The following is a 27,420-nucleotide window of genomic DNA, read 5'->3' as shown; positions in this document are numbered from 1 at the left end:
TACATTGGGGAGACTGGGCGCCTCCTAGCAGAGCGCTTTAGGGAACATCTCCGGGACACCCGCACCAATCAACCACACCGCCCCGTGGCCCAACATTTCAACTCCCCCTCCCACTCTGCCGAGGACATGGAGGTCCTGGGCCTCCTTCACCGCCGCTCCCTCACCACCAGACGCCTGGAGGAAGAACGCCTCATCTTCCGCCTCGGAACACTTCAACCCCAGGGCATCAATGTGGACTTCAACAGTTTCCTCATTTCCCCTTCCCCCACCTCACCCTAGTTCCAAACTTCCAGCTCAGCACTGTCCCCATGACTTGTCCGGACTTGTCCTACCTGCCTATCTCCTTTTCCACCTATCCACTCCACCCTCTCCTCCCTGACCTATCACCTTCATCCCCTCCCCCACTCACCCATTGTACTCTACGCTACTTTCTCCCCACCCTCCTCTAGCTTATCTCTCCACGCTTCAGGCTCACTGCCTTTATTCCTGATGAAGGGCTTTTGCCCGAAACGTCGATTTCAAAGCTCCTTGGATGCTGCCTGAACTGCTGTGCTCTTCCAGCGCCACTAATCCAGAGTCTGGTTTCCAGCGTCTGCAGTCATTGTTTTTACCCCGTATCCAGGAGAGTGTGCACCCTGGGAAGCCCACCTACATCTGGCTTGGAATAGTTAAATTGCTTAGTAACATCCAGATCAGAACTAATCAAAATGAACATCCAGTTAAATGATCTGGTTGAAAAAGTAGTCCAAATTTTGAAGACCGGTTTAAAGAAACAGCCTACATCTTCACTCGATACCAAACTGTCCTGGTTCCTATTTCCTATTCAAGTTGGCAGGCAGTAACTAGTGGGGTGCCACAGGGATTAGTGCTAGGACTCCAGCTATCTACAAAATATATTAATGGTTTGGATGAGGGAACAAAATATAAAAATTCTAGCTGGGTCAGCTTTGACAAAGGGTCAGTTAGACTCGAAAGTCAGTTCTTTTCTCTCCTTACAGATGCTGCCAAATCTTCTAGCACTTTCTCTTTTGGTATAACAATTCCAGGTTTGCAGATAATACCAAGTTGGATGGAGGTGAACTTTGACAAGGATGCAGAGATCCTTCAACATGATCTGGACAGCTTGGGTGAGTGGGTAAATCAATGGCAGAATGCAGTGTAATTTGGGTAAATGTAAGGTCACTCACTTTGGAAGCATAAACAAGAAGATAGATTACTACCTGATTGGCTGTAAATTGGGAGAGGGGAGTATACAGTGGGACCTGGGTGTGCGCCAGTCGCTGAAGGTAAGCATGCAGGTGTGGCATGTGATAAAGAAAGCAAATGGTTTGTTGGCCTTCACTGCAAGAGGTTTTGAGGTACAGGAGCAGGGATGTGTTGTTGCAGTTATACAGGGCTTTGATGAGGCCACACCCAGAATATTGTGTGCAATTTTGGTCTCCTTTTCTGAGGAAGGATGCTCTTGCTCTCTTAGGGAGTGCAGCGAAGGTTTACAGGGATGGTGGGATTGACGTACGAGGAGAGATTGATGAGGTTAAGATTGTTTTCACTGGAGTTCAGGAAAATAAGGGGAGATCTCAGTTATAAAATCCTAACAAGACTAGACAGAGTAGATGTAGGGAGGATGTTCCCAAAAGTGGGTGTGTCCATAACCAGGATTCAGGGGTGACCATTTAGGATGGAGATGAGGGGATATTTCTTTATCAATGAGCGGTGAGCCTGTGGGATTCATTACCACGCACAGTTTTTGTTGCCAAAACATTGAATATATTCAAGAGGCAGCTCCATACAGTACTTGGGCCAAATGGGATCAAACGTTTTAGGGAGAAAGCAGGATTAGGCTATTAAGTTAGACAGTCAGCAATGATCGGGATGAATGATGGAGCAGGTTTGAGGGGCTGAATGGCGGCCTCCTGCTCCTATCCTCTATGTTTCTATTATAGAACCACCCCTCATGCAACTACAAGAATAGCTCCAGCAATGTTGCTAATGGGGGGAAGACTCACCAGGTTAAATCTGATCCTTTCAGACCTGTGGGGTAGGATGAAATGGCATCAGGAATGTCAATGCCAGACACAAGACTCCTTTAAGCAAGAGAAACAGTTTACTTAACAGAACGAAGTTTGGTTTTGGAACCAGGGAAGTGGACCTGTGTGGGTAAAAGGCATTGTTAATGTGAGGTTAGATCCCGTGGCTACAAACTTCAGGTAGATGAGGCAGTCCTGAACAAGCATTTGGGCCATGTGAAAGCTGCAAACTCACAAGCAAGGCAGGAGCAAAACATACCTGGCCCGTCAGCCGGAAAGACTTTCGGAACCAGTGGGTTCTTCTCCATCCAGCGCCGAAGAAACCTCTGAGTCTGAGTTGGACATGATGGGTATCATAGCCTGGATACCCTTACCCTCTGAAGAAGAGGATGAATTTCTTCCGATATAGTCGGGTACACATCACCCGTATCCGAGTCTGAGTTGTATGAACCAGGTCTGGTGTGAAAACACCCAAGAGAGGCTACTAGAAAAAGAACAGGCCTACATCCTTGAACTTAGACGAACAGAGAGGTAGTGATTGTAACAGGGTCAACCAGGTGGACCTCAGAATATGAGTTGCCTGATTGGAGTTGTTAACCTGGTCCAATTGGGGAGCTTTGGTTGACAGAGCCTGGTGCTGGACGGGTTAACTTTGGAGGGTTAACTTTGGAGTTCCTCAGGGCGTTCTGGGGCATCCTGGGGAGTGACAACACCCAGGTCCTGGGAGAGTGTCTTACTGCTGGAGAGCTGCCCCTTTCTTGGCGCAGGGCAGTCATCATCCTGCTGCAAAAGAAGGAAGAACTTTGTTCTTTAAAGAACTGGCATCTAGTCTCCCTCCTCGGCACAGGCTACAAACTTTGTGCCAGGGTGTTGTCTTCTCACTTGGCCTCTGTGCTGGCCCACATGGTTCACCCAGATCGGTCCTACATCGTCCTGGGCCAAAGGATCCTCGATAATCTGGTCCGGGACCTGATCCATTTCTGTCAACAGGCTGGTCTACTGAGCGCCTTCCTGTCTCTTGATCAGGAGAAGGCGGTTGACTGAGTGAATCATGAGTATCTGCTCAGGACTCTGTGGGGATTTGGGATCATGAAGCAGTTTGTCATCCGAATCAGACTTTTGTACACCACTGCAGAGTGTCTGGTTAAAGTTAACGGGTCCTTGACGGCGTCCCTTCGCTTCGGGAGAAGAGTGCGTTAAGGCTGCCCACTGTCGGGCCAGCTGTATTCTTGTGCTTCTTGCGGAGGAGGTTGTCGGGGCTGGTTCTGTGCGGCGCAGGCACGGAGGTGGTCCTCTCGGCCTACGCCGACGACGTGCTCCTCACTTTCACTGACCCGGCTGACCTGGAGAGCATGTGCGAGTGCCAATCAATGTACTGGGCAGCATCTTCCACCAGGATCAACTGGGCCAAATGTTCTGGACTACTGGTTGGTCCGTGGCAGGTGGACTCTCTGCCTGAGGAGTTACGGGGGTTCAGCTGGTGTACCACCCATCTCCACTACTGGGGGCCTACCTCAGCCCGGCTGAGGATTCCTGGCTGGCGAACTGGCAGGAGTTGGAGGCCAAAGTCTCGGCTCATCTTGGCCGTTTGACAGGAATGTGGAGGGACAATGTAAACTAATGGGTACATTTGTAAAGGGATGCAGGTACAGAGTGACCTGGGTGTAAATATTGGGAAATCATTGAGGTGGCAGGATAGTTGAGAGAGATGTTCATATATCAATAGGCATAGAGTCCGAAAGCAAGCAAGTTATGATAAACCCCATAGCAAATAAACTTCAGCCTCATCCGCAGTGTGGATTTAAGGAAGAATCACTCGACCCAAAATGTTAACTTTGATTTCTCTCCACAGATGCTGCCAGACCTGCTGAGCTTTTCCACAATTTACATCCACAATTCTTCTGGTTTTTAACTAATGTTTGGTGTGTATTAACATAAAGAAAACTGTGATTTAAATTAATGCTAGTTTTAAAACCTATGTTCTCAGCTGATTTAAAACATTGTGAAATGTATTCAAAATATCAAACCAGTGATAAACTAATCTACCAACAGCTATGATGAATACTTGAACACCTATAGCTGAATACAGTATAAATGACTGTGAGCTCATTAAAACTTACCCTTCTTATTATTGCATTTTTCTCTTCCTTGCCTCTGTTTAAGATTTTACTATATTTATGTCACTCAGTTTGCACTCTTACTGTAGCATTCTAAAATTAAATCTATAACAAATCACCAGAAAGTTTGATTACAATGTCAACCTGGTTTGGTGCTGCTTGAATCTAAGTCATGGGTTCAAGCCTTACTCCAGAAACCTGGATGTAGAATCCAGGTGGACGCTTCACCATCAGGGGGACTGTCATTTGAAATACTCAAGTGGTTCTGCTGGGTATTGTGAGGTTTATGGCATTAATTGACAATAAGCAGCAAATGCTTCTGGTGTCCTGACCAACACTCCTGCCTCCACTGACATTTCTGCCTTTACCAAACTTACCACATTGAAGTAAATGGCTAATTCATTTGCTTTGTTTATGGTTTTTTCTGTGTGCAGATTCACTGCTGCATAGCTTACAATGTGAGCAACATAGTTAATTGTTTGAGAATTTTTGAAGACATAGTAAACCGTATGAGTTTTAAGTTTCCTCCATTAAGATGATTGCTTAAAAACAAGGCTGAGATCCACCATAAATAAATATCAAATTGATATTGGCAAATGTTGGATGGGGACAGTCCCAACACAGATTCCCACATTCAGAAAGAGCTTGCTCTGATTCCTGTAGTTGCAAAGTAATGAAACTTCAAGTACTTAATTGGCTGTAAACTGCTTTGAGTCATCTAATGTAACCATTAAAGGTGCTATGTATATGCAAGTTTTTCCCTTTCTATAAAGTTTCGTTCTTTATCTTACCTAAGTTCATCTTAAACTTTCAAAGAACGTTACAATATAGGAACAGGCCCTTTGACTGTCCAAGCCTGCACTGACACATTTTGCTCTTCCATTAAAAAGTGACACCTCAGCTCAGACAATGCCTTGAAGGTGTGAGGTCAGACTCTGTGTCCCAATCTTGACTCAGACTGGTTCTATTTCCAAAGTGGAATTTACAAAATATTATATGGATTGACTGTCTGCATTGACTGCCCACTGCTTGTGTATTTTTTGAGCAAATTCATCTGTAAATATAATTCTGCAAATACAATTTCAACCCAAATACTTATGTGTGTGCATGCAGTAGAGACAGAGAGACACAGGGGGAGTATGTGTGTATGTGCATTTGAGTTTGTGTGTGTGTAAGCTTAGTAAAGTGAGAGTGTGATGAGGTGTATGTGTGCGTGTATGAGGGTCTGTGTGAGTGAGTAGATAAGAGGGAGAGAGAGTGTTGTGTGTGTTTGAGAGAGAGTGTATAGTGTAGTGGGGTCATCTCTAGTATGACAAGCATCCAAGGTCCTGTTTGAGGTCATCCCTATGGATACCGAACTTGGTTATCAGCCTTTGCTCGGCCACTTTGCATTGTTGCCTGTCCCGAAGTCTGCCTTGTAGGATGGTCACCCAAAAATCCAAAGCCAAATGCCCAGCACCGTATTCCCCCACTGGGAGAGAACACCTCTGTCTGGTGATTGTTGTGCAGTATCCATTCATCCGTTGTCATAGTGTCTGCTTGGTACCATGTCTCGGGGCAACCTTGCTTGCAGCATATGAGATGGACAAAGCCTGACCTTGCACCTTTAAGGCATTGTCTGAGCTGAGATGTCACCTTTATTTTAAATAAAGCCTTAAATTATTTTGATTATATGATTTAAAAAAAAGTTTTTGGATTTATATATATTAATGAACCGAAGCCTGTGACCCATTTCAAAAGATGAAAGACTAAACCACAATCGAGGTTTGTTAAATATATCATTTTACTTACATGACGTCGTAATCTTTTGCTATAAATTCTGTGTCTTATGGTCCTGCTCCACAACCACCTGAAGAAGGAGTGGCGCTCCAAAAGCTCTTGCTTCCAAATAAACCTGTTGGACTATAACCTGGTGTTGTGTGATTTTTAACTTTGTCCACCCCAATCCAATACAGGCTCCTCCACATCATAGAATCATCATAGATCCCTACAGTGTGGAAACAGGCCATTCGGCCCAACTAGTCCACACCAATCCTCTGAAGAGCAACCACCAGACCCCTTCCTCTAACCTATTACGCTACATTTACCCCTGACTAATGTATCTAACCCACACATCCCTGAACACTACAAACAACTTAGCATGGCCAATTCACCTAACCTGCACATCTTTGGATTGTGGGAGGAAACTGGAGCACCTGGAAGAAACCCATGCAGGCACAGAGAATGTTCAAACTCCACAGGGAGAGTTGCCCAATTCTGGAATTGAACCCAGGTCCCTGGCGCTGTGTGCTAACCGCTGAGCCACCATGCTGCCCTCTTGAATTCATATCTTAATCTGTGTTCATTCAAAGATTAAATTGTTTACAGATTGTTTATAAATTTAAGGACATTTAATTCTCTCACTTATGGAAATGTAGTAGCAGTAAAACTGACTAGCTAATGAACCATATGGGGATCTGTAACTTACCCATGATGCTGTAGTGCTAATTACGGTATTAGTTATGATATTTATTTAACTTTTTCTATTTAACCAGTACTTGCTGTTCTGCTTCTCCCTCTTTCTGACAGTGAACCAAATCTTAAACATTAGTTTGAAATACCACCTTGTCATTTGCTTTCTTTTTGTTTTGCCAGTTATTTTGAATCTGACCCCTGGTTACTAATCCATTTACTGTAGGAAACCATTTCTCCTGAATCAAAATCTTTCCTAATCTTGAATACCTCATTTTGATCTCTTAATCTTTTCTGCTCGAAGGAAAACATCTCCAACAAATCTACAGAAGTGGAGCTGCTATCCCTTATATCATCTTTGTAAACTTCTTCTGCATCTTCGTCAGGGCATAGATATATTTCTTGAATAAAATATAACACTCCAGCTGAAGCTTAACCAGAGATTTGTAAAAATTGTGCATTGATGTACTTTAAAGTATAAGTGTCCATTTGAACAATCTTTCCTCTTCAAATTGGCTGCATTCATACCATTTTATTACTCTGCTGTTAAGCATTATAACTTTTGAGGTTTGTTTGTGGCCTGTGGCATGGTTTACCAGGGCAACAGTGATATTCATATTCCACATGCTTTGGAGATTTGGGCAGGTATCCTAAAACACCTCAGAAGCAGCCCTTTGCTGGATCCTCTGAATCCAGTAGCAATATCCTCTCCTGAGATACTTGTCTAGCATTGAGATACTAACCACTCAAAGCACAGCATATGTAGTTGATGTGTCTCATATCATACTTCCAAACAAACTGCTCTATTTGGAACTCAGTTATGCAGAAGATTCTCGGGACAGTGGAAATGATTTAAAAGTGTCCTCAAAGTATTCCTGAAGAAAGCTAAACCTCTTCACTGACTAATTTGGAGACCGTGACTTGTGACTGGCTAAATTGTGATATGTTCATTTTGAAAGGTGCTGAACACATTGAAAATATATAGAGGTGAAATCTTGGCATGCAAATCTTCCATCAACTCATCCACCTGATCCTCCAAGCACCACTTGCTTCATATAAGGCAAAGTCTGCAGATTGCAGACAGTTGGACTTATCAACTAGCTCAAAATCCACTGAACCAAAATCAACCTTGATCTCTCTTCCAAAGAGGTGTTGTATTCAATTGTCATGTTAACTCTGTATCTCTCTATTGATGCTGGCAGACCTGCTGAATATTTCTGCCATGTTCTGTTTTACTCTCTCTCCCAAATCTTTGCCAGAGACAGAAAATATGATTTGCTATGTTCTGGCTCAGCTTCTCCTTACCATAATCTTTTTCTTGAGTCTCCGCCTTCCCAGTATCTTTCCTTTTGAACCACAACTCATGTAAAAATGTTTACAAATGCACAGAAAAACTAATTAGTTTGAAATTTATTGGGGGGAGCGTGAGCCTGGGCCCTGAATACATCATTTTAAAATTTGCATCTGCAAGCATTCCATGTTTGTGTTGAAAGACTTTCCCTTTCTGCAGCTGAAGGAATAATGTTGCTAGCTATAATTTAGCCCAAGCTGAGTTTATGTCCTGTATTTGCGTTACCTTTCTACGTAATTCTGAGGTAATTGGGCTACAATTTTGGTAAGAAAATCAACCTAGATGGTGGAATGTGATCTTCAAACATGAAATAAGATCTGAAAACCAGTGTAAAGATAGAATTTAAATTCAGTCACTTTGAAGCCATGTCCTTGGTCATGATTTGTAGTTCATACCATTGATGTTTCATGAAATCGGGTTTTTCTCAAAGTATTCATCAACCTTTTGAAGTATTGATTTTTCGCATGCATCTATGTATATTTAAAGCTTGGTGAGATGCTGCTGGTCATTCCATGGCATTATGCAATTGCCATCATGCATTTGATTCTAATGAATCAAAGAGAGTGTTGTTCTTAAATACAAGCTTTTATTTGCTTTTGAACTTGAATCACAGCAACTGAAGCTAAACACCATCTCCTTTGTACTTGTGGGCATTGCAATTCACTGCCTGCCACGGTCTCTCAGATGGCTGTGATTGTTGCTGATTTTCCTGTGAATTGTTGAATTAGGGTGCATCATTCTACTGATTTTAACAGCACATGTTAGCTTCTGCGCAACATTTGATTCTGCAATGACAGGAGAAATTAAAGTGGAAATGAGCATGTCTTTAGTGGTAACTCCCCTTGCCTAAGGCGATTGAAAATAAGTTTAATTGAAGAAAACTTCCAGACCCAAAATATATAGGGTAGACACTGCCTTTATTTGGCAGTAGATCAATGGTACAATTAAAAACCACCCAAGCATTCTTAAAATAAATGTTGATTCCTGGCTAATGCAGGAAATGGAAAGCAATGCAGTGAAATAGAGAGAGATGCTATAGGCATGCAAAGTAATGTGTCCTTAGTAAAATGCTATATATTCTGTATGAAGGATTATTTGCATTGTTCTTTAGGTCACATTTTTGATTTGTTTTAACTGAATTGTTAGTTTATTTTAAAACTATTTCATAAGATTGACACTAGATAATTGAGAAACATTTCCCAGGAGCATGGGTTGGACTTTAAGGAAATATGTGCAGTGACAGCTGGTAATGCTTTCTGCTCGGCAAGTTCTGAAGGGCTACTCACTGATATTCAGGATGTTAACAGGCTGCTACAATTCTTTGATGTTTTTATTGATTCTTTTTGTTTGCTTCTAGGAACATAGTGTCACGCGTAGGCCATTTAGCCCCTCAGTCCTGTGCCACCAATCTACATCATGGCTGATCATCCATCTCAACATCATTATCTCCATATTGCATGATGCCATTTCTTTGTTTCTGTCCTTTACTTGAAACTGAGTTTACAACCTTGACGTTTTCAGCCAGTGAAGTATTTTTGATATGTAGTTACTATTTGTAATGTAGGAACATTGTAGGATGCTACAGTATGATGCTAATCAAATAATCTGTTTTTGTGATGATGGCTGAATATTGGCCAGGACACCAGGCAGAACTTGTTGCCGTAGTACCATAGGGCATTTTATATCACCCTGAGAGAACAGATGAAATCTCAGTTTAATGTCTCATCTAAAAGATACCATCTCCAACTGTGCAGCAATCAGTCCCTCGGTGACCGAGCGGGATTGTCTGTATTGATTGGGTTCCAGTCTCTGGAGTGAGACTGGAATCCACATTCTTTTGACACCAAGTTCTACTGAATATAGATTGAGTGAGAGCATAACATATTTGAAAACAATGGTACTTATAAGGAATATATTAGAAGAAGCTAAAGTGACATTTGAAACAGGCAGTGTCACACTAGAACAGGTAGATAGATTTGTTATTGAGGGTAAATGATAACACAACTAACAAATGTGATGTAGAAGTAACAAGAAGGATAGAGATAGCCAGAAGTAATTTTATGATAATGAAAGATGGGGTGCCAGTAGAAAATGCAGACTTGCATTAAGCAGAAAGATCACACGTTAATACATTTTATTTACTTTCCTGTCTGCCTCAGAAACTTGGGTAATTTAAAATCTGTGGAACAAGATAGAGGCCTTTGAAATGTGCAAGTTAAGATGTTTGCTAATAATTCAATTTGATTTGATTTGTTGTTGTCACATGCACTTAAATACAGTGAAAAGTTTTGTTTTGTGTGCAGTGCAGGCAGATTATAATATACAAGGACATGCAGACCTTAGACTGAGCAGGCATGCAAGATTATGACTGCATAGGAGGTGCACAAAAGCAAGATCAACATTAGATTTGAAATTAGAGAGGTCCATTCAGCACTCTAATAACAGCGGGGAGAAGCAGTTCTTGAACCACTTGGTATGTGTGTTTAACCTTCTGTATCTTCTGCTTGGTGGAAGAGGTTGGAAGATGTATAACTGGGTTGGGAACAGTCTTTGATGTTGTCTGCTTTTTCTTAGCTATGAGAAGTGTAGATGGAGTCCATGGATGGGAGATTTGCTTGTGTGATGGCCTAGGCTGTGTTCACAACTTCCTGTAGTTCCATGCGGTCCTGGGCAGAGAAATTGCCATACCAAACTGTGATGCACCCAGATAGAATGCTTTCTAAGGTGCTCCTGTGAAAGTTAGTGAGGCTCCTTTTACAGTCCGTAAGACAAGTGAAGAGGTACTTGAAATGACTTGAACAAAAAGATCACTTTGAAAGGAAGTGGACATCTAGAAAAGAAAGCTTTGGTGTTTCAGCCATTTGATCAGAGCTGGAAAGCTACAGAGATCTCTTCTGTAGGGAAAGATGGAGGCATCAAAAAGAAAAGGTCGTGAACAAGGGGGATGTGGATGACTGATGTCACAGAGCAGTTGCAGATGAATTCCGGTGGATTTGAGAGTCCAGATGAGTGCAACATAGTCTGGCAGGTGTCCTGTTGGGCATAACTTCAGGCGACAGCGACAGAAGCAGATACCAACTGAGCCACAGTTGAAATTTCAGGGAGGTTTCAATGCAGTGAGGCAACTTGGAGTTTGCAGCAGTAAAACCTGGCTCCGTCTCCAATTGCTCTGTCAATCTTTGATAATGATTTCATGAGTAGTTTATACCTTCTGGTCATGATAATGGCAGAGGTTTCTTGTGAGATAATTGGAGATGACCTTTGTCTTATGATCCTTCAGCTCTTTCCAAATGTAAACAGATCTATTATACTCTCCAATGACTCTGGACTGCTGCAATGATCATACAATAAAAGTAAGCAGTGCCACCAGCTCAACTTTATTTTAGATTCACCGAGGTCTTTGAACTTAATAGCACGGAATCTATTTATTTAGTCCTGTTTTTCAGCAAGTGGCCTGTAGGCTTGTATTATACAATGTTTCAAGTGCTCACTTAAGTATTACTCACATGTCATGAGGGATCCTGCCTCTGCCACCCTCCTAGGCAGTGAATTCCAGACATCCACTGCCCTCTGAGTGAAAACATCTTCCCTTAAATTCTCTCTAAACCTCTTGCACCTCAACTTGAAAACTATGTCCCTGGTTATTGACCCCTCTAGGAAGGAAGAAAGTTTCTCCTTATCTAGCCTTTGCATCCCCTCTATAACCTTGTACGTCTCAATCAGATCCTCCCTTAGCCTTCCCGCTTTAATGAAATCAACTCCAGTCTATCTATAATAACACAATAAATTGCAGATGCTGGTAATCTGAAACAAAAACAAAATTGTCTGGGGGAACTCAGCAGGTCTGGCAGCATCTGTGGAGAGAAAGCAGAGTTAACGTTTCGAGTCTAGTGACCTTTCTTCAGCCACTTTCTCTCTGCTTTCTCTCCAGGTACTGCCAGACATACTGTGGTTCCCAGCCTATTTAATGTCTCTTCATATCTGAATATTCCAGCCCAGACAACACACTGGTGAATCACATCCATTCTGTGGTATGGAAACCAGAACTGTACATAGTACACCAACTATGGCCAAATTAATTTTGTGTATAGCTCAATTATAACATCCTCACTCTTGTATTAAAGAGTGTCTTGATTCATAAAGGCAAGCCTTAACTACCTTATCTACCTTCCTGATGCCTTCATGGATCCCTGGGCACTCATACCATTCCCTCTAATTCCGAGAGTCCATCTATTCACATGTGCCCTCTTGCCTAGTTCATCCTCCCAAAATACAACGCACCTCACCTTTTCATGGTGAAATTCCATTTGCCATTGTTCAACCCATCTGACTATTTGTTCTATGTCATTGTTTAGTTTTGGGCTTTCCACCTTGCTAGTTACCATACCCCAATTTTCATGTCATCAATGAACTTGCATTCATGATTCGGCGATTAGTGTACATTGCAATAAACAAGGGGATCAGCATCAAACCCTGTTGAATACCACCGGGCACAAGCTTTCAGTGATTTAAAAAAAACCCTTGGACAATCGCTTTCAGCTCCCTGCCACTAAGTTGGTTTTGGATCCAGTTTGCCAAATTACCTTTGATCCCTTGGGACCTTAGCTTATTAATCAATTGACATGCAATACGTTTCAAAAGCCTTACTAAAATCCATGTAGCCTGGATCAACTGCAGTCCCTCATCTATAGAACTGGTCACTTTCTCAAAATATTTAATTAAATTTGTTAGATCTGATCTCTCCTGACAAACCTATTGATTGAATCTGTGGATGAGTGCCATGCCTCTAGGAATTCTCTGGCTGTTCTCTGTTTGGCTTGTCCTATAATAGTAGTGTTGTCCCAGTCGAATTCATGTTGCTTGTCATCTGCGTGTGTGGCTACTAAGGATAGCTGGTTGTGTCGTTTTGTGGCTAGTTGGTGTTCATGGATGCTGTTTGTCCTATGTAGTGTTTTGTGCAGTCCTTGCATGGGATTTTGTACACTACGTTGGTTTTGCACATGCTGGATATCGGGTCCTTCGTTCTGGTGAGTTGTTGTCTGAGAATGGCTGTTGGTTTGTGTGCTGTTATGAACCCTAGTGGTTGCAGTAATCTGGCTGTCAGTTCGGAAATGCTCTTGATGTATGGTAGTGTGGCGATTCCTTTGGGTTGCGGCATGTCCTCGTTCCGTTGTCTTTCCCTTAGGCATCTGTTGATGAAATTGCGCGGTATCCGTTTTTGGCGAATACATTGTATAGGTGTTCCTCTTCTTCTTTTTGCAGTTCTGTTGTACTGCAGTGTGTTGTGGCCCTTTTGAATAGTGTCTTGATGCAACTTCGTTTGTGTGTGTTGGGGTGGTTGCTTTCGTAGTTCAGGACTTGGTCTGTGTGTGTGGCTTTCCTGTATACCTTTGTGGTGAATTCTCCGGAGAGTAGAGGCCCAAGAACAGAGCCCTGTGGAACACCACTCACCACTGACTTCCAGGCAGAATACTTTCCTTCCACTACCACTCACTGTCTTCTGTCGACCAGCCCATTCTGTATCTAAACAGCTACATTTCCCTGTATCCCATTCCTCCTGACCTTCTGAACGAGCCTACCATGGGGAACCTTATCAAATGCCTTGCTGAAGTCCATATACACCACATCCAGCGCTCGACCCTCATCAACTTGTCTAGTAACATCCTCAAAGAACTCAATAAGATTTGTGAGGCATGACCTGCCCCTCACAAAGCCGCGCTGACTGCATTTAATCAAGCCATGCTCTTCCAGATGGTCATAATCCTATCCCTCAGAATCCTTTCTAACACCTTGCTGATGACAGACGTGAGACTGACTGGTCTGTAATTGCCGGGGATTTCCCTATTTCCTTTCTTGAAGAGAGGAATTACATTTGCCTCCCTCCAGTCCTCAGGTACGACTCTGGTGGAGAGCGAGGATGAAAAGATCTTTGCAAGCGGTGAAGCAATCACATTTCTCGCTTCCCAAAGCAGCCGAGGACAAATCTGGTCTGGCCCTGGCGACTTGTCAATCTTAATGTTTGTCAAAATTTTCAGCACATCAGCTTCCTCTATCTCTATCCGTTCCAGCATACACACCTGCTCTTCAATGGTTTCATTCACTACAAGGTCCTTTTCTTCAGTAAAGACAGAACCAAAAAATTCATTTAGGGCTTCCCCTACCGCCTCAGATTCTATATGCAAATTCCCTATGCTATCCCTGATCGGCCCTACTCTTTCTTTGATCATTCTCTTATTCCTCACATACATGTAAAATGTCTTTGGATTCTCCCTAATCCTTCCTGCCAAGCCTTTCTTGTGCCCCCTCCTGGCTCCTTCCTCGCCTGCCTGTAATCCTCTAGAACTGAGCAAGACCCTTGCTTCCTCCACTTTACGTGAGCTGCCTTCTTTCTTTTCGATGAGAAGCTCCTCTGCTCTTGTCATCCAAGGTTCCTTTATCTTACCCCTTCTTGCCTGTCTCAGAGGAACACATGCATCACTCGCAACAACTGTTCCTTAAACAGTCTCCACATGTCTATAGTCCCCTTTTCATGGAAAAATTGTTCCTAGTCCATGCTTCCCAACTCACGTCTGATAGCATCATAGTTTCTTTTTCCCCAATTAAATATCCTCCCATTGTGCCTGCTTCTCTCATTCCCCATAGCTATGTAGAATGTGAGGCAGTGTGGTCGCTATCACCAAAATGCTCTCCCATTGCAAGATCTGATACCTGCCCCGGCTCATTGCCGAGCACCAAATCCAAAATGGCCTCTCCCCTCGTCGGCCTGTCAACGTACTGAGTTAGGAAACCCGCCTGAACACACCTTACAAAAATAGCTCCTTCCAAACCATCTACTCAGAGGAGGTTCCAATCAGTATTGGGAAAGTTAAAGTCACCCATTACAACAACCCTACTACGTTCACACTTTTCCAAAATCTGCCGACAAATGCTTTGTTCAATCTCCCTGCTGCTATTGGGGGGCCTGTAGTAAACCCCTAACGAGGTGACTGCTCCCTTGCTGTTCCTAATTTCCACCCATACTGACTCGGTAGACAGATCTTCCTCGACAATGGAAGCATCTGTAGCTGTGATACCCTCTCTGATTAGTAGTGCTACACCCCCTCCTCTTTTTTTCCCCCCTCCCTATTCTTTTTAAATGTTCTAAACCCTGGAACATCCAGCAACCATTCCTGCCCCTGAGAAACCCACGTCTCAGTTATGGCCACAACATCATAGCACCAGGTCCTGATCCATGCTCCAAGCTCATCACTTTTATCCCTGATACTCCTTGCGTTAAAGCAAACACTCTTTAACTGATCCCTTGGTTCTTTCCCAGGAAATTCCTTCCTACTGGCTGCGCTACCTCTTGCTATTTATCATCTCCATCAACTCTCACCTCCGGTATACAGCTCAGGTTCCCACCCCCCCGGCCATACTAGTTTAAACCCTCTCGAACTACTCAAGCAAACCTTCCACCCAGGACATTGGTCCCCTTCCAGTTCAGGTGCACCCCATCCTTCTTGTACAGGTCCCACCTTCCCCAGAAGACATCCCAATTATCTACATATCTGAAGCCCTCCCTCCTACACCAGCTGCGCAGCCACGTGTTAAGCTGCGCCCACTCCCTGTTCCTCGCCTCGCTATCTCGAGGCACCAGTAGTAAACCCGAGAACACAACTCTGTTCGTCCTGCTCTGCAGCTTCCACCCTAACTCCCTGAAATCACTTTTTATATCCTCAATCCTTTTCCTGGCTATATCATTGGTGCCAATATGTAACACGATTTCTGGCTGTTCGTCCTTTCCTTTCAGAATCTTATACACCCGATCGGAGACGTCTCGGACTCTGGCAGCAGGGAGGCAACATACCTTCCGGGAATCCTGATCCTGACCACAAAATCTCCTGTCAATTCTCCTAACAATCGAGTCTCCTACCACTCGCGCTTCTCCTTGAATTAATCCTTGCTTTCCCATGTGGAAATAAATTTTATCCCTCAGAAATTTTCTAGTAGTCCACACTGAAGTTAGATTCACTAGGCTTTAGTTTCTTGGTTTACCCTGATAACCCTTCTTGAATAATGGTACCACATTAACTGTCCTCCAGTTCTCTGGTACCTCCTGTGGCTAGATAGGATTTGAAAATTAATGCCTGGGCTGCTGCAATGTTCTCCTTACTTCCCACAGCAGCCTGGGGTAGATCTTATAACGACCTGAGGATTTGTCCACTTTCAAAGATTGTTAAAATCATTGATACCTCCATTAGCTCCTCCCTCTGAAAGCCAAAATATGTTCCAGTCACTCTTTCTGACTTCTATACTTGCATTCCCATTGTCGATAGTATATACAGATTCAAAATACATTATTTGTCCCTGCAGCAATGAGACGATAACTGTAACATGCATAACTGTAACATGCGTAACTGTAACATGCGTAACTGTAACATGCGTAACTTGTCAGTATTCCTTCCAAGGTCCATCTTGGGGAGTTGCATGAATTTCTTTAATTTGAAAGCCATGTCTGAAATCACCTTGAGCACGCTTCTCAGATATATGTTGGGAGGGAACTACACTGGTTGTGTTTTAATAAAGCTTGGTGAATATTATTACTGCTCTACACCATGTGGGCTATAGCAGTTCAAGAGGGCAGCTCACCACTGCCTTTTGTTTTTAATTCAGAGGGTTGTGATCTAGTTTGCACTGAAAAAGATTGTGGAAATACATTAAATAATTTCTTTCAAAATGCTTCAGAGAACAAGTTACAAGGCCTGACATTCATCAGGATGAATACCCTGTTGCATGTGGAACATGCTGACACAGCCAACGTTAAGGGGTTTCTGTGTTGAGGTTAATTAGGTGCTGTAGCCAACATGAGAAAATGTCTTTAAAAAGTACTGTATTACGATGCGCTGGATATAAGCTGCTTGTGCTGGGGTGATTATTAATGCATGGTGTCAGTTTATAGCCCTGCATACATTCTGTTTAATTCCAAAGTGTTTCCATGGCTATCATGCAGCAGATGTTAAATGAGATGAAACCTTCCCTTATGTTTATGTTGCTGGGATAGTAACAACTAATCCATGTTCTCTTCTGTTGTGCAAGTGGTGTGCTTTGGCTTTATTTGTGTGGTTTTAGTAAATGATAGTATTGTAGATGCTACTTACTAAATATGGAGACATACTTTGGTGTTGCTCTAAGGAATGCAGAATATGTTCAACACATATAACAATAATTTATAGGATGTACAAAGAATGTAGTCGTTAAACCACATTCCTCCAATGGAGAATTTCTGAAACAGAAGAGAGAAAATTAATAGATTTTCTGGTGCAAGATCTCTGACTATTATTGTGATTTTCATGCATGTGGACTGTGTTGGAATTGTCAGATGTCCTGTTGACCTAGATGAGTTTTAGTTGTAAGAGGAACAACATGGCATCCTCTACATTCATGCATTATATGCGTAACTGAAAGTTGTCATGTGCTCCTCCCCCTTTGAGGAACTGCCTTTAATGAGCCTGGATTTCCAGTGGTTTGTTAGGCCATTTTGGTGGTCACCGAGAATTAACCACTGTTACATGTACACCAAATATTGGTAGACCTGGCAGGCTACCTTTGGAAGGATATTGAGGGCTCAGTTATGAAACAACAATCTCACCATACATAGCTATAAAATACAAGATTACAACAGATATATTGAACTCAAGACTGCAACTTATCATTGTGAAATTTCTCTTTCTGGATTCTGGGATTAAATCCGAAATCTTCACTATTCACTGCTACACTATTCATTTACCGACAACCAGGTTCTGCTTAAATATATCATGTGCTGTTGGAGATGTTTGGAATTAAGACAAGATAAGGAAATTGGACTTTTGCAGGGTTATGTAATTCTCGTCTCCTTATCGGAAGGATGTTGTGAAACTTGAAAGGATTCAAAAAAGATTTACAAGGATGTTGCCAGGGTTGGAGGATTTGAGCTATATGGAGAGGTTGAATAGGCTGGGGCTGGGGCTGTTTTCCCTGGAGCATCGGAGGCTGAGGGGTGACCTTATGGACGTTTATAAAATCATGAGTGCCATGGATAGGGAAAAGACATAAAAGAGACCTAAGGGCAACTTTTTCACGCAGAGGGTGGTACATGTATGGAATGAGCTGCCGGAGGAAGTGGCAGAGGGTAGTACAATTGCAACATTTGAAAGGTATCTGGTTGGGTATATGAATAGGAAGGTTTTGGAGGGATATGGGCCAGGTGCTGGCAGGTGGGACTAGATTGAGTTGGGATATCTGGTCAGCATGGACGAATTGGACCGAAGGGTCTGTTTCCATGCTGTACATCTCTATGACTATATGTCTAAGGTTTGATCTCTAACCTATCTTTAGGATGTAAATATTTTCTTCATCAACCTGCATAGAGATGATATTGCACACCTCTGAAGCAGGTGGGACTTGAACCCAGATCTCCAAGCTCGGAGGTAGAAATATTACCATGCATCATAAAAGCCCCTTTGGAGAATGTACACCTGGCTGGGAACAGATCACAGATTGACCTCAGCTGTCTTCACATTTACAATAATAAGCCATATCCTAGACAGAGGAAGAGTGAAGATTTTTTTTTCCTATTGCAACCAGGTGCTGATTTCAGTAGCTCATTTTAAGCCACTCGTTTGCTTTAAAAGAAGGAAATTTTAATTTCCAGAGGAATGTTTAACTAACCCACACCTGGAAACAACAGGTGTAAATTGACCTCCTTCCCAATTCCTGCTGATGGGCAGAGATCCATCTGGGGGTTGTAACTTTCAGAAATTGGAAAGTGCTGATAATACCGAAAAAGAATTTTGTTGGCCTCAAAATGTTAACTTTGTTTCTAACTCCATAGATGCTGTCGATCCCAACTGTGTGTTTCTTGAACCTTTTTATTTATAAAATATTGTCTTTCTATTGGTCCTTCCAAAGTGAATCACTTCACACTTATCTACCTTCAATACTGTCTTCCATGCTATGTCCATTTCACTTTCCTATCTATCCTCCTCACTGCTACACCTTGTTTACCTATCGGTTATTTATCTGTACTACTTAACTCTGTGATCTGCCTGTATTGCTCACAAGACAAAGCTTTTCACTGTGCCTCAGTACACGTGTCAATAAATTCAATTCAATTCAAATTTAAATTCAAATTCACCTTGAATGGAAATCTGTTCCTGTGAAAATCAGTTCTTGATGAAGGGAGGTTTAAGAAAACAACCTTCCACAGTTTACCCTGATCCTGTCAGAGTCTGGTGACAATGATGGCATCGCTTCATCCACAGACTAAATGTAGAGACAGAGGTAGAAATGTTTTCAGTTTCAAAAATAAAGAATTTTGATGGATAAGATAATGTAGACTGGATAATGGGCTCTCAAGCTGCAAAACTGATAAGGCACATTCAATTGACTATGCGTCATGCTCTCCAGCTGTTTCTCTGACTGGGTAGTGCTGTGCTACAAAGATTAGACCAAAATGAATAACAAGTTATCCAGTTCTGATTATTATGGCTACATGTCACCATAATCCTACTAGATGATAGGGCTGAAAGAGATGTCTGGTGGTGCTTAAGGCATCCTGAGGGCCACCACATCTCAGCTGAGGGAAGAGGTTGAGAAGCAGAGTCCTTCATGGGAACCTCAGTCAGTGCAGGGATTGAACCCACACTATTATGTTACTCTGCATTACAAACCAGTCATCTAGTCAACTGAGCTGACAAACCTCTACTTCAAATGTATCACTAATCAAACAAGCTCAGTGTTTTTGTCAGCATGTCTCTGAAGGGAGATGAATGAATGGAAATGGTCATAGTCAGAAAACATTAAATGAGGAAGATTAATATCTTTGAAATCGAAAAACGAAAGATGCTAATGAGGGTGGATTTGTAGGGAGTGAAGAACCTCGTTGTGAAAAAGCAATCTTTAAAGTTGGAAAGAAGCAATGTTGTCAATAACGAGTTACTGGAATGAATACTATGTCAGTGACTGAGTGGCTTGTTGCTTTACTCTGAGTTCAGAGTTTTATGTTAAACAGCTGCCTTTTGGGGACTTTACCCCGAGGTGTTTTTCCTGTGTTCATTCAGTCAGCTGTTCTTGTGAGCTCTCACTCCCTATGACACATGGTGTGCCTTTACTTGTCCAATACCAAGCATATGAAGAGATCAAGTGGAAGTCCTTCATTTGCACTTATTTTATTAGTTTTACTACACACTCTACTGTGGGTTGGGCTGTATGCCACCAAAAAGAATTATAAATTGATAAATGGAGAAGTGAACAGCAGCTGAACTGACCTTCCTTGGAAGATGGGGGGATGGAAAGGATCTCGCACATTACCTCAAGCATATAGTTGAATTGGAGCTGGCTCAAGAACGCTGAGTGCTGCTTAATTTTATGCGGCACTTTACCAAGGAGTGGAAATAATAGTCACACCCTTTGAATACTGAACCCAACACCACCACTGTCCACATCTCCGATCTCATTTTTTCTACTTCCCTTGTCGTTCTCGAAATCCCTCACTCCTGCTGTCTCTATCTCAATTATCCAATCCTCTGTCTCTGTCTCTCAGCTTCTCTCTCGCTCCACACCTGTCTCTGTCCGTATTTCATTGTTCTAATCTCCACTCCACTCATAATGGTTGTGACACTTTGGCTTTATTTATCCTTTTCCAATCTGATTTAAAGTGAATGCATATGCTATTTTTTATGCAGTGTGCCTTCTTCCTTAGCTGAAAATTTCATTTCTTTGGCAGGTATATAACATGTTTCAGCATCATTCTCTGGGAATCAAGATCAATATTCAAGTGACCAAACTAATCTTGCTTCGTAATCGTCCCGTAAGTATGACAGGATCAGGAGGAGGCCATTTGATCCCTTGAGTATGTTACACATTCAGTTTGAGAATGCCTGATCTGTATGTTGTTAACTCATTGGCCAGCCTAATTCCCTAAACCTAAATAACCTCTCTCAACTAAAATTCATTTGGATTTCATCCATCACAACATCTGCCATTAATTATAACCAACAGACCGAGACACCTGACTTGTCAGTATTCGGAATGCTGCGAGATCAGTTTGAGTTATTTTGTGCAGTAATTTAATTAGAAAATCTCAGTCTTAATCAACAAAGATGTTTTTAAAATTCTTTTTGAATGACTGAGCAATTTCATACAGCATGAGTCCAAATTTTTAATGTACGCACATCAAACTATAAGGAGGCTAAACACTCCCAACTCATGAGATTCAGAGATTTATAGCAAAATTATTTGTAAAAGCCTAAGATCAATTTCTATTTTACTGTTAATATTTTTGGCTGTTCTGCATTTGCATAATATATTTTGGAAACACCTTTTTTAGGATGAGCTATTGATTGGCCATCATGGAGAACGGTCACTGGAGAGTTTCTGTCGCTGGCAGCACAAGGAATTTGGAACAAAATATTTGGGGAATAACCATGTTCCTGGTGGAAAAGATGACTTTCCAGCTGTGGATGCTGCTGTGTTTGTCACAAGGTAGTCTCTTTCTCACATATAACGTTTTGTGTTCTTTAGGTTGTTGAATCTAGTGCTTTGGGATTGAATAAAAACCTTATTATCTCCCTTGGGTTGTAGGTCATTGTTCCAAAACTTGTGGCTGTCGGAACTGTTTAAACATTGCATGTATTAAAATTAAACTCCACATAGATTTTTGCACTCTGAGCAGAACCTTGTGTCCATTATTACATTTGTGAGAAACTGAGCAGAAAGCTAATATGCTGAAAGAGAACTGAACATATCGTATTAATAATGAACATTCATATGTAGTCATTAAGGCACAGACTAAGGCCATTTACTCAGTCAGTGTTGGCTCTCTATAGAGTAACACCCTGCTGTGTACTCATAGCTATTTCCCTCAAATAGCCATACAATTTCCTTTTGAAATCAAACTCATCTCTGTTTCCTCCACCCAGGTGTGGAACCACTCAAGGGTTTTAAAAAAAAAGTTCTTTCTGACAATCCTCCTGTGACTTTTATCCAAAACCACATAAGTGTGCTTCTGGTACTTATACAATCAGATAACTGAAGCAGATTTCTTTGTCTCTATTGCCTCCAACATAGTAAAAATTTCCTCGGGTACGTCCCATGACTTATCAGATCAAATTTAATACTGAGTCAAATAAGATATTAAAACAGGTGACCAATAGCTTGTCAAAGTGTAGATTCCAAGTAGAATCTTAAAGGAGGAGTGAGAGATGGAGGAAAGGAATTCCAGAACATAGAATAATTTACAAATAACTTTTATTTGACATGAAATATGCTCCAAGTATCCCAGTCATGCCATTGGTCAATGCAATTGTTTCATTGACTTAGAAAAGGAATAATTCAACCTTTGTGAAATTACCTCAGATTATTAGTTTCCTATCGAATCATGGTATAAACTTTAAGAATAAGAAGGCAATCATTTATAAATATAAGTCTTTCTGGATAGTCTTTTAAAATTTATTCTTGTGATATAGACAGCCTGAACATCTGCAGTTGCTCAGAGGATCAATGTAAAAGTAGAAGTGGAAAGGTGTGTAGGCCAGGGATAGCTGGTTTATTTCCCTGAGGGGTAGCAGGAGAAAGTGGATTTCCAAACTTGCTTTGGAGAGTTTTATTTTGCATGTTTGGCGTCATGTGACAACTGACCAGATTGTTTTGGATTTATTTTTCTGTGCTCTGATTAACAACTTTCTAATCACTTCTATAAAACTAATTACAAAGAAGAAAAATCACTTGTGTATTTTCTTATATTTGTTTATATTCATGTTTTATGTGAATTAAAATTTATATTTTTTTGTGCTGTATAATATCAGCCAGTCATTCATATAGTTTTGCAGTGTACCTTATACTGTCAGATGTGGGGCTAGTGGAGAATTTAACCCAAAGTTAAAAGAGCAGAAATGGAAAATAGCTATCTGATGCTGTGATAGCAGGACCATAATTTTGGTTTGGCAAGGTGGTGGTGGTGGTTGGGTGTGTTAGTATCCGGTGCCAGTCTGAGGACCTGCTGGCTCCAGTATAAAAGGAACTAAGTATGAAAATGAGTGAATTTGCAGCAAGTCTAGTGAGCTGTTGTGCCACCCAAATCTTCAAGCATTTCTGGAGCTGTTGATCTCCAGGAAGATGCAGATGATATTTCATTGACGCTATTGTACCAGAGTGGAGAGATAAAAAAGGTTATTAGCCCAAGTTGACAATGCTGATCACTGAACACGACTGAACATATATGTCTCCTCCTGCAATGTGATTGAAATAACTGTTGACAGTTATATCCGGACTTATCCAGGTGAAAGTGTATCTGAGTAGCAGGGGGAGAATTATAATTATGACCAGAATGCAAGCTGACATTTGAGATCCCACTGGGGAGATGATGTTGCAGACACTACCTCAGCCTGGAGAATGTTTAGATATTACTCTTGTGACAGTGAGTTAGGATGATACGGTGGTTTAAACACTGAGTTTCATATCTGTATCTTTTATTGGAACTCAACTCAGTTTGATCGATTGAATGTGTGCAGATCACAAGGATTCTCTGTGGATTTATATATTTTTTATTCATTTGTGGGAAATGGACATTGCTGACTAGCCAGCATTTATTGCTGTCCTTAGTTGCCCTTGAGAAGGTGGTGGTGAGCTGTCTTTTTGTGCCATTCAGGAGGGAATTCCAGGATTTTGATCCAGCAATTGTATTGGAATGATGCACAGGTACACACTTCTATTATACACTTAATTATTACATTATTTATTTTCTTCCTCTGTAAAGCTCTTTGACATGGTATACCTCAGAGTCTGGACAGATTTAAATCTAGAACTTAATGTACATAACGTTGCAATGTATAGCTGTCCCAAGCTACTTCTAAATCAACAGTTGTACCCAGACACCTGAAAAAGTGAGGCTGGAAATGTTGGTCTGAGTTGTGACTGAGGCCAGCTGTCCAGTAGCGGGAGCTCTGCATGTGAAAGCAACAAAGCTGCCTGAGAGGGCTTCAAGCTGATATTTAATTGCTGAAGTGAAGTTAGTTCCCAATCCCAATGTTCTTCTCCTGCATGGCACAAAAATGTACTTCTCTGCAGGAATTGACATGCATTTGAATTAAATGCAGACATAATGATTTGTCTGGTCTGAATGTGGTAATCGGAGGTGCTGATAAAGGTGCTGTTTGTAAGTGTTATGAAGTGGAGGTCAACCCCCCCCTCTAACAACCTGTAAAAAGAAATGTGAAAAATAAGAGTGTTGTTAAATGAAATTAAATCCTTTCACTCACTGTATAATCAACAAATAGCAGTTTATTTATCTAACTGTAGCAGTAAACAAGTTAACAGAACCACTGATAAACCAAATAATTCCTCTCTAACAACTAATTATTCCCTAATAAAACAAAATCCTAATGTTATGCTGTTTCAATAAATACAATTCCCACTTATATAACAAAATAATAGAATTTAGTCTTTCAAAATACAGCTAGGATTTGCTCGTCTTCTCTGCTGACCTTCCTTCAGGAACACCATTCTTTTTTGAATTCTCGCATGAGGAACGCTTCTTTCTATGTTGAATTCTTGTGTCAGTTCTTCTGTCAGGAATATTCTGTCTGTGAATTCTGCTGTCTGGAATATTAGCTCAGAATGCTGTGGTACCTTTATTAATTAGATGGTGCTTTCTCTGAGAGCGGAAAGATTTTATCTCTCCAGATCGTAGTTTGCTCTCACCAATTTTCTCAATACCGTCATCTTTTATACTCTTGACGACCTATTAATTTCTTTACAGTTATATTGGTTCTAGGTAGTCAAAAACAATTGATCCTGTCACCACATGCTTTTGGGAAAGTTCCGGATTTTAAGGCCCTTTGGTGAGTTGGGAGGAGAAACTGCTTCCAGATTTTACTCTTGAATACCCTAGCTCTAATTTTCAGGTTATTTACTATTTTCTTGATTTTCCCACAAGAGAAGATAATTTCTCCATGCTACCTTATGATTAATTATAACACTGTAAACACGTCTATCAGATCACACATAAATCTTCATATTAAAGTGAATGCAAATCAAGTCCTGATAACTTAACATTTTTATTATTGGTATTATGCTGGTGAATCTCCACCAAGTTCAATATATCCATGAAATACAGTGCCTAAAAATGAGTGCAGGCATTCTAGATGAGATCTGATCTCAAACAAAGGCATAACTTCTTTCCCTTTGTATTCTAGCCCCTTGAGGTAGAAGTCAATATTTCATTTATCTTTTTGATTGTGTCTATCCACTAATCTTTAATAATTTGTAAACTTGGACTTGCAAATCTTTTTGCCTCACTACAGTTCCTGATTCCTTACCATTTGGAGTATATAATCTAAATTATCTTTCTGATTGTGAATTACATGATGTCACATTTACTTTGTGCATGTTTTGCTGTATTCTGTATCTTTGCAAGATTGGCTTGGTGGACGATTTTCCCCTTCTGTATTTCTTTCTGTAATCACATCAGTAAGATCCTCCTGTACTGAGTCACAAATTGTAGTGTGAGAAAAAAAGTTCCTAAATAGAGTAACATTGCAGTGCTTGTAATATTCCTGAGCTTTGAAACTGGTGATGTCCCAAAGTGAGTCTCCTGATTTTAAGCCTGGGCTATATATAAAGCATATTATGTTCCTAAGTTTCTGGACTTCAGGGTAATTATCAGCTTGTGTTGCTATCTAACTCATCAAGTTTTGGTAGTGCAGACAAGGATCAAGTCAAGCTGCTGACGCTAACAATCCAGTGTCAGGATGAACAATCGCGTTATTTGACTGAGGGAGCAAAAATCCTTAGAACAATGCAGACATATGATATATCGTCTTCAGGTGATGAGAGGGATGGAATGAAAATTGAAGTGGATCCTCAGTTTTGTCACTTAGCTAAAACCACTAGATTCTGTGTCTGAAGTAGGAAATGGAGATGGTGTACATGCAGCTGTCTAACTATGTATGTAACATTGTTTCTGTCCAAGCTCTGTTAAATGAAAAAAAAACTTTCTGACCAGGTCACATCTGTTGAGAAAAGACTTTTGATACAAAGTTTAGTTTGTTCTGCTTTTGAGAAGAGTTGCTCAGTAAAGTGACCAGAAAATGAGGAATAGCTACTATTTACATTTGAAGAGGTGCCAAAATTTCCAGACTTCTCTGTTTAAAAAAAACAATTTCTCCCTTGATTCACAAACATGAGCTTGATCATCCATGGCTGTATGGGCTACTGGGATGACTTTAGATAACGTTGGAACCTGGGTAGGGTGACATCCCTTGCAATGGCACTGTTAAGTACATTTCCCATGATAGGTGAGGACCCAAATATATCTCTGCCTGCAAGGTGGGAATTTTCCCTTGCCCTGTAGAAGTGTTCTGGGGGCAGTGGTATAAACTATTGACGTGTGTGCCATTTGTATTTTACTGAATAATCCCAAAATACACCCTTGACAGATAATCTGCAATTCTGCATTCCATGGGTAAGGGTCGTAGCAAGCTATCTGCCATTGTAGAATTCCATATTGGTTATGAGTTGTGGCTGTTATCCTTTAATAATGTGAAGGGATAGTATTCTAGGAGTCAAGTATACTATTCCTAGAGTCATTACAAAAGCTAAAAATTTTATGAAATGCACAAAGTTCCACAATTTACCTAACTTCCAAACTCAAGTTGGTAGAAAGCATAGGCCAGGCTTTAACTGAGCAAGAATTAAGTGTAATTAGGCTCTAGTTGTGGGGAAATAGTTACAAGCCATTGGTGTATAACTTTTCAAATTAAAATTCTAATTCCCTTTTAAATTCCCCTTAAACCCAGCCAAAGACAAGCAAACAGAGTTAAATAGGTTATGGACAGAGAGGAAGAACTGGAACTGGAACTGGAGTCTTTACTCCAAGTTCTGTGGCTGAGATGATTCTTCTGCTGGCCAGCACATTTCATCAATTGTCTTTCTCCAGATGCTTGCACTGGTCGGTAAAGGACACAAGGTGCCTGGCTCACTTCTCAAAGTCTCTGACTTAACAGTTAAAGTTTCAGCTTACAATATCTCTTGCAGGAAAGATATACTGGTTTTCTTCAGTTTTGCAGTGAGATTTGACTGCAGAGAACCGGGACAGCTTGTAAACTGGAGAAGAACTGAACACTTCTCTCTCTGTAACTTGTTTACAGCTCCAGGTTGCTTACCGAGCATTCAATTATCCGAATATCAGATTAACCGGCAAGATCGCAATGTCCTGATGCCTGGCTAAACTATGTTATCCGGGATTCAATTATCCGGAATTCAATTAACCAAACAAAATACTCCCTGCCCTTGTCCTTCGGATAATTGAGATTCCTCTGTGGTTACCTGAGAAACAGTTGCACAGGGGTTAGCAAACAAAAGGTCTCTATAATCTAAAATTGATCATTAGTTCATAGACCAGCAAAAGTTATGTCAATACACCCCCTTGGCATCAAATCGCCTGCACCTCAAATTCTAA

At 41.3% G+C, this 27,420-nt stretch overlaps 1 protein-coding gene across 1 annotated transcript in view; it reads left to right on the top strand.

Moving 5' to 3' along the window:
• Positions 1–27,420, top strand: part of adamts17 (ADAM metallopeptidase with thrombospondin type 1 motif, 17) — a 655,987-nt gene that overhangs the window by 97,424 nt on the left and 531,143 nt on the right. The window contains exons 5-6 of the mRNA XM_043677648.1: positions 20,689–20,772; positions 21,292–21,446. Of these exons, the coding sequence (XP_043533583.1) occupies positions 20,689–20,772; positions 21,292–21,446 (239 nt within the window). The remainder of the gene's footprint in view (positions 1–20,688; positions 20,773–21,291; positions 21,447–27,420) is intronic.

The sequence above is a fragment of the Chiloscyllium plagiosum genome, chromosome 36 (genome assembly GCF_004010195.1).
Source record: "Chiloscyllium plagiosum isolate BGI_BamShark_2017 chromosome 36, ASM401019v2, whole genome shotgun sequence".
Lineage (NCBI taxonomy): Eukaryota > Metazoa > Chordata > Chondrichthyes > Orectolobiformes > Hemiscylliidae > Chiloscyllium > Chiloscyllium plagiosum.
This window is presented reverse-complemented; position numbering and strand designations above follow the sequence as displayed.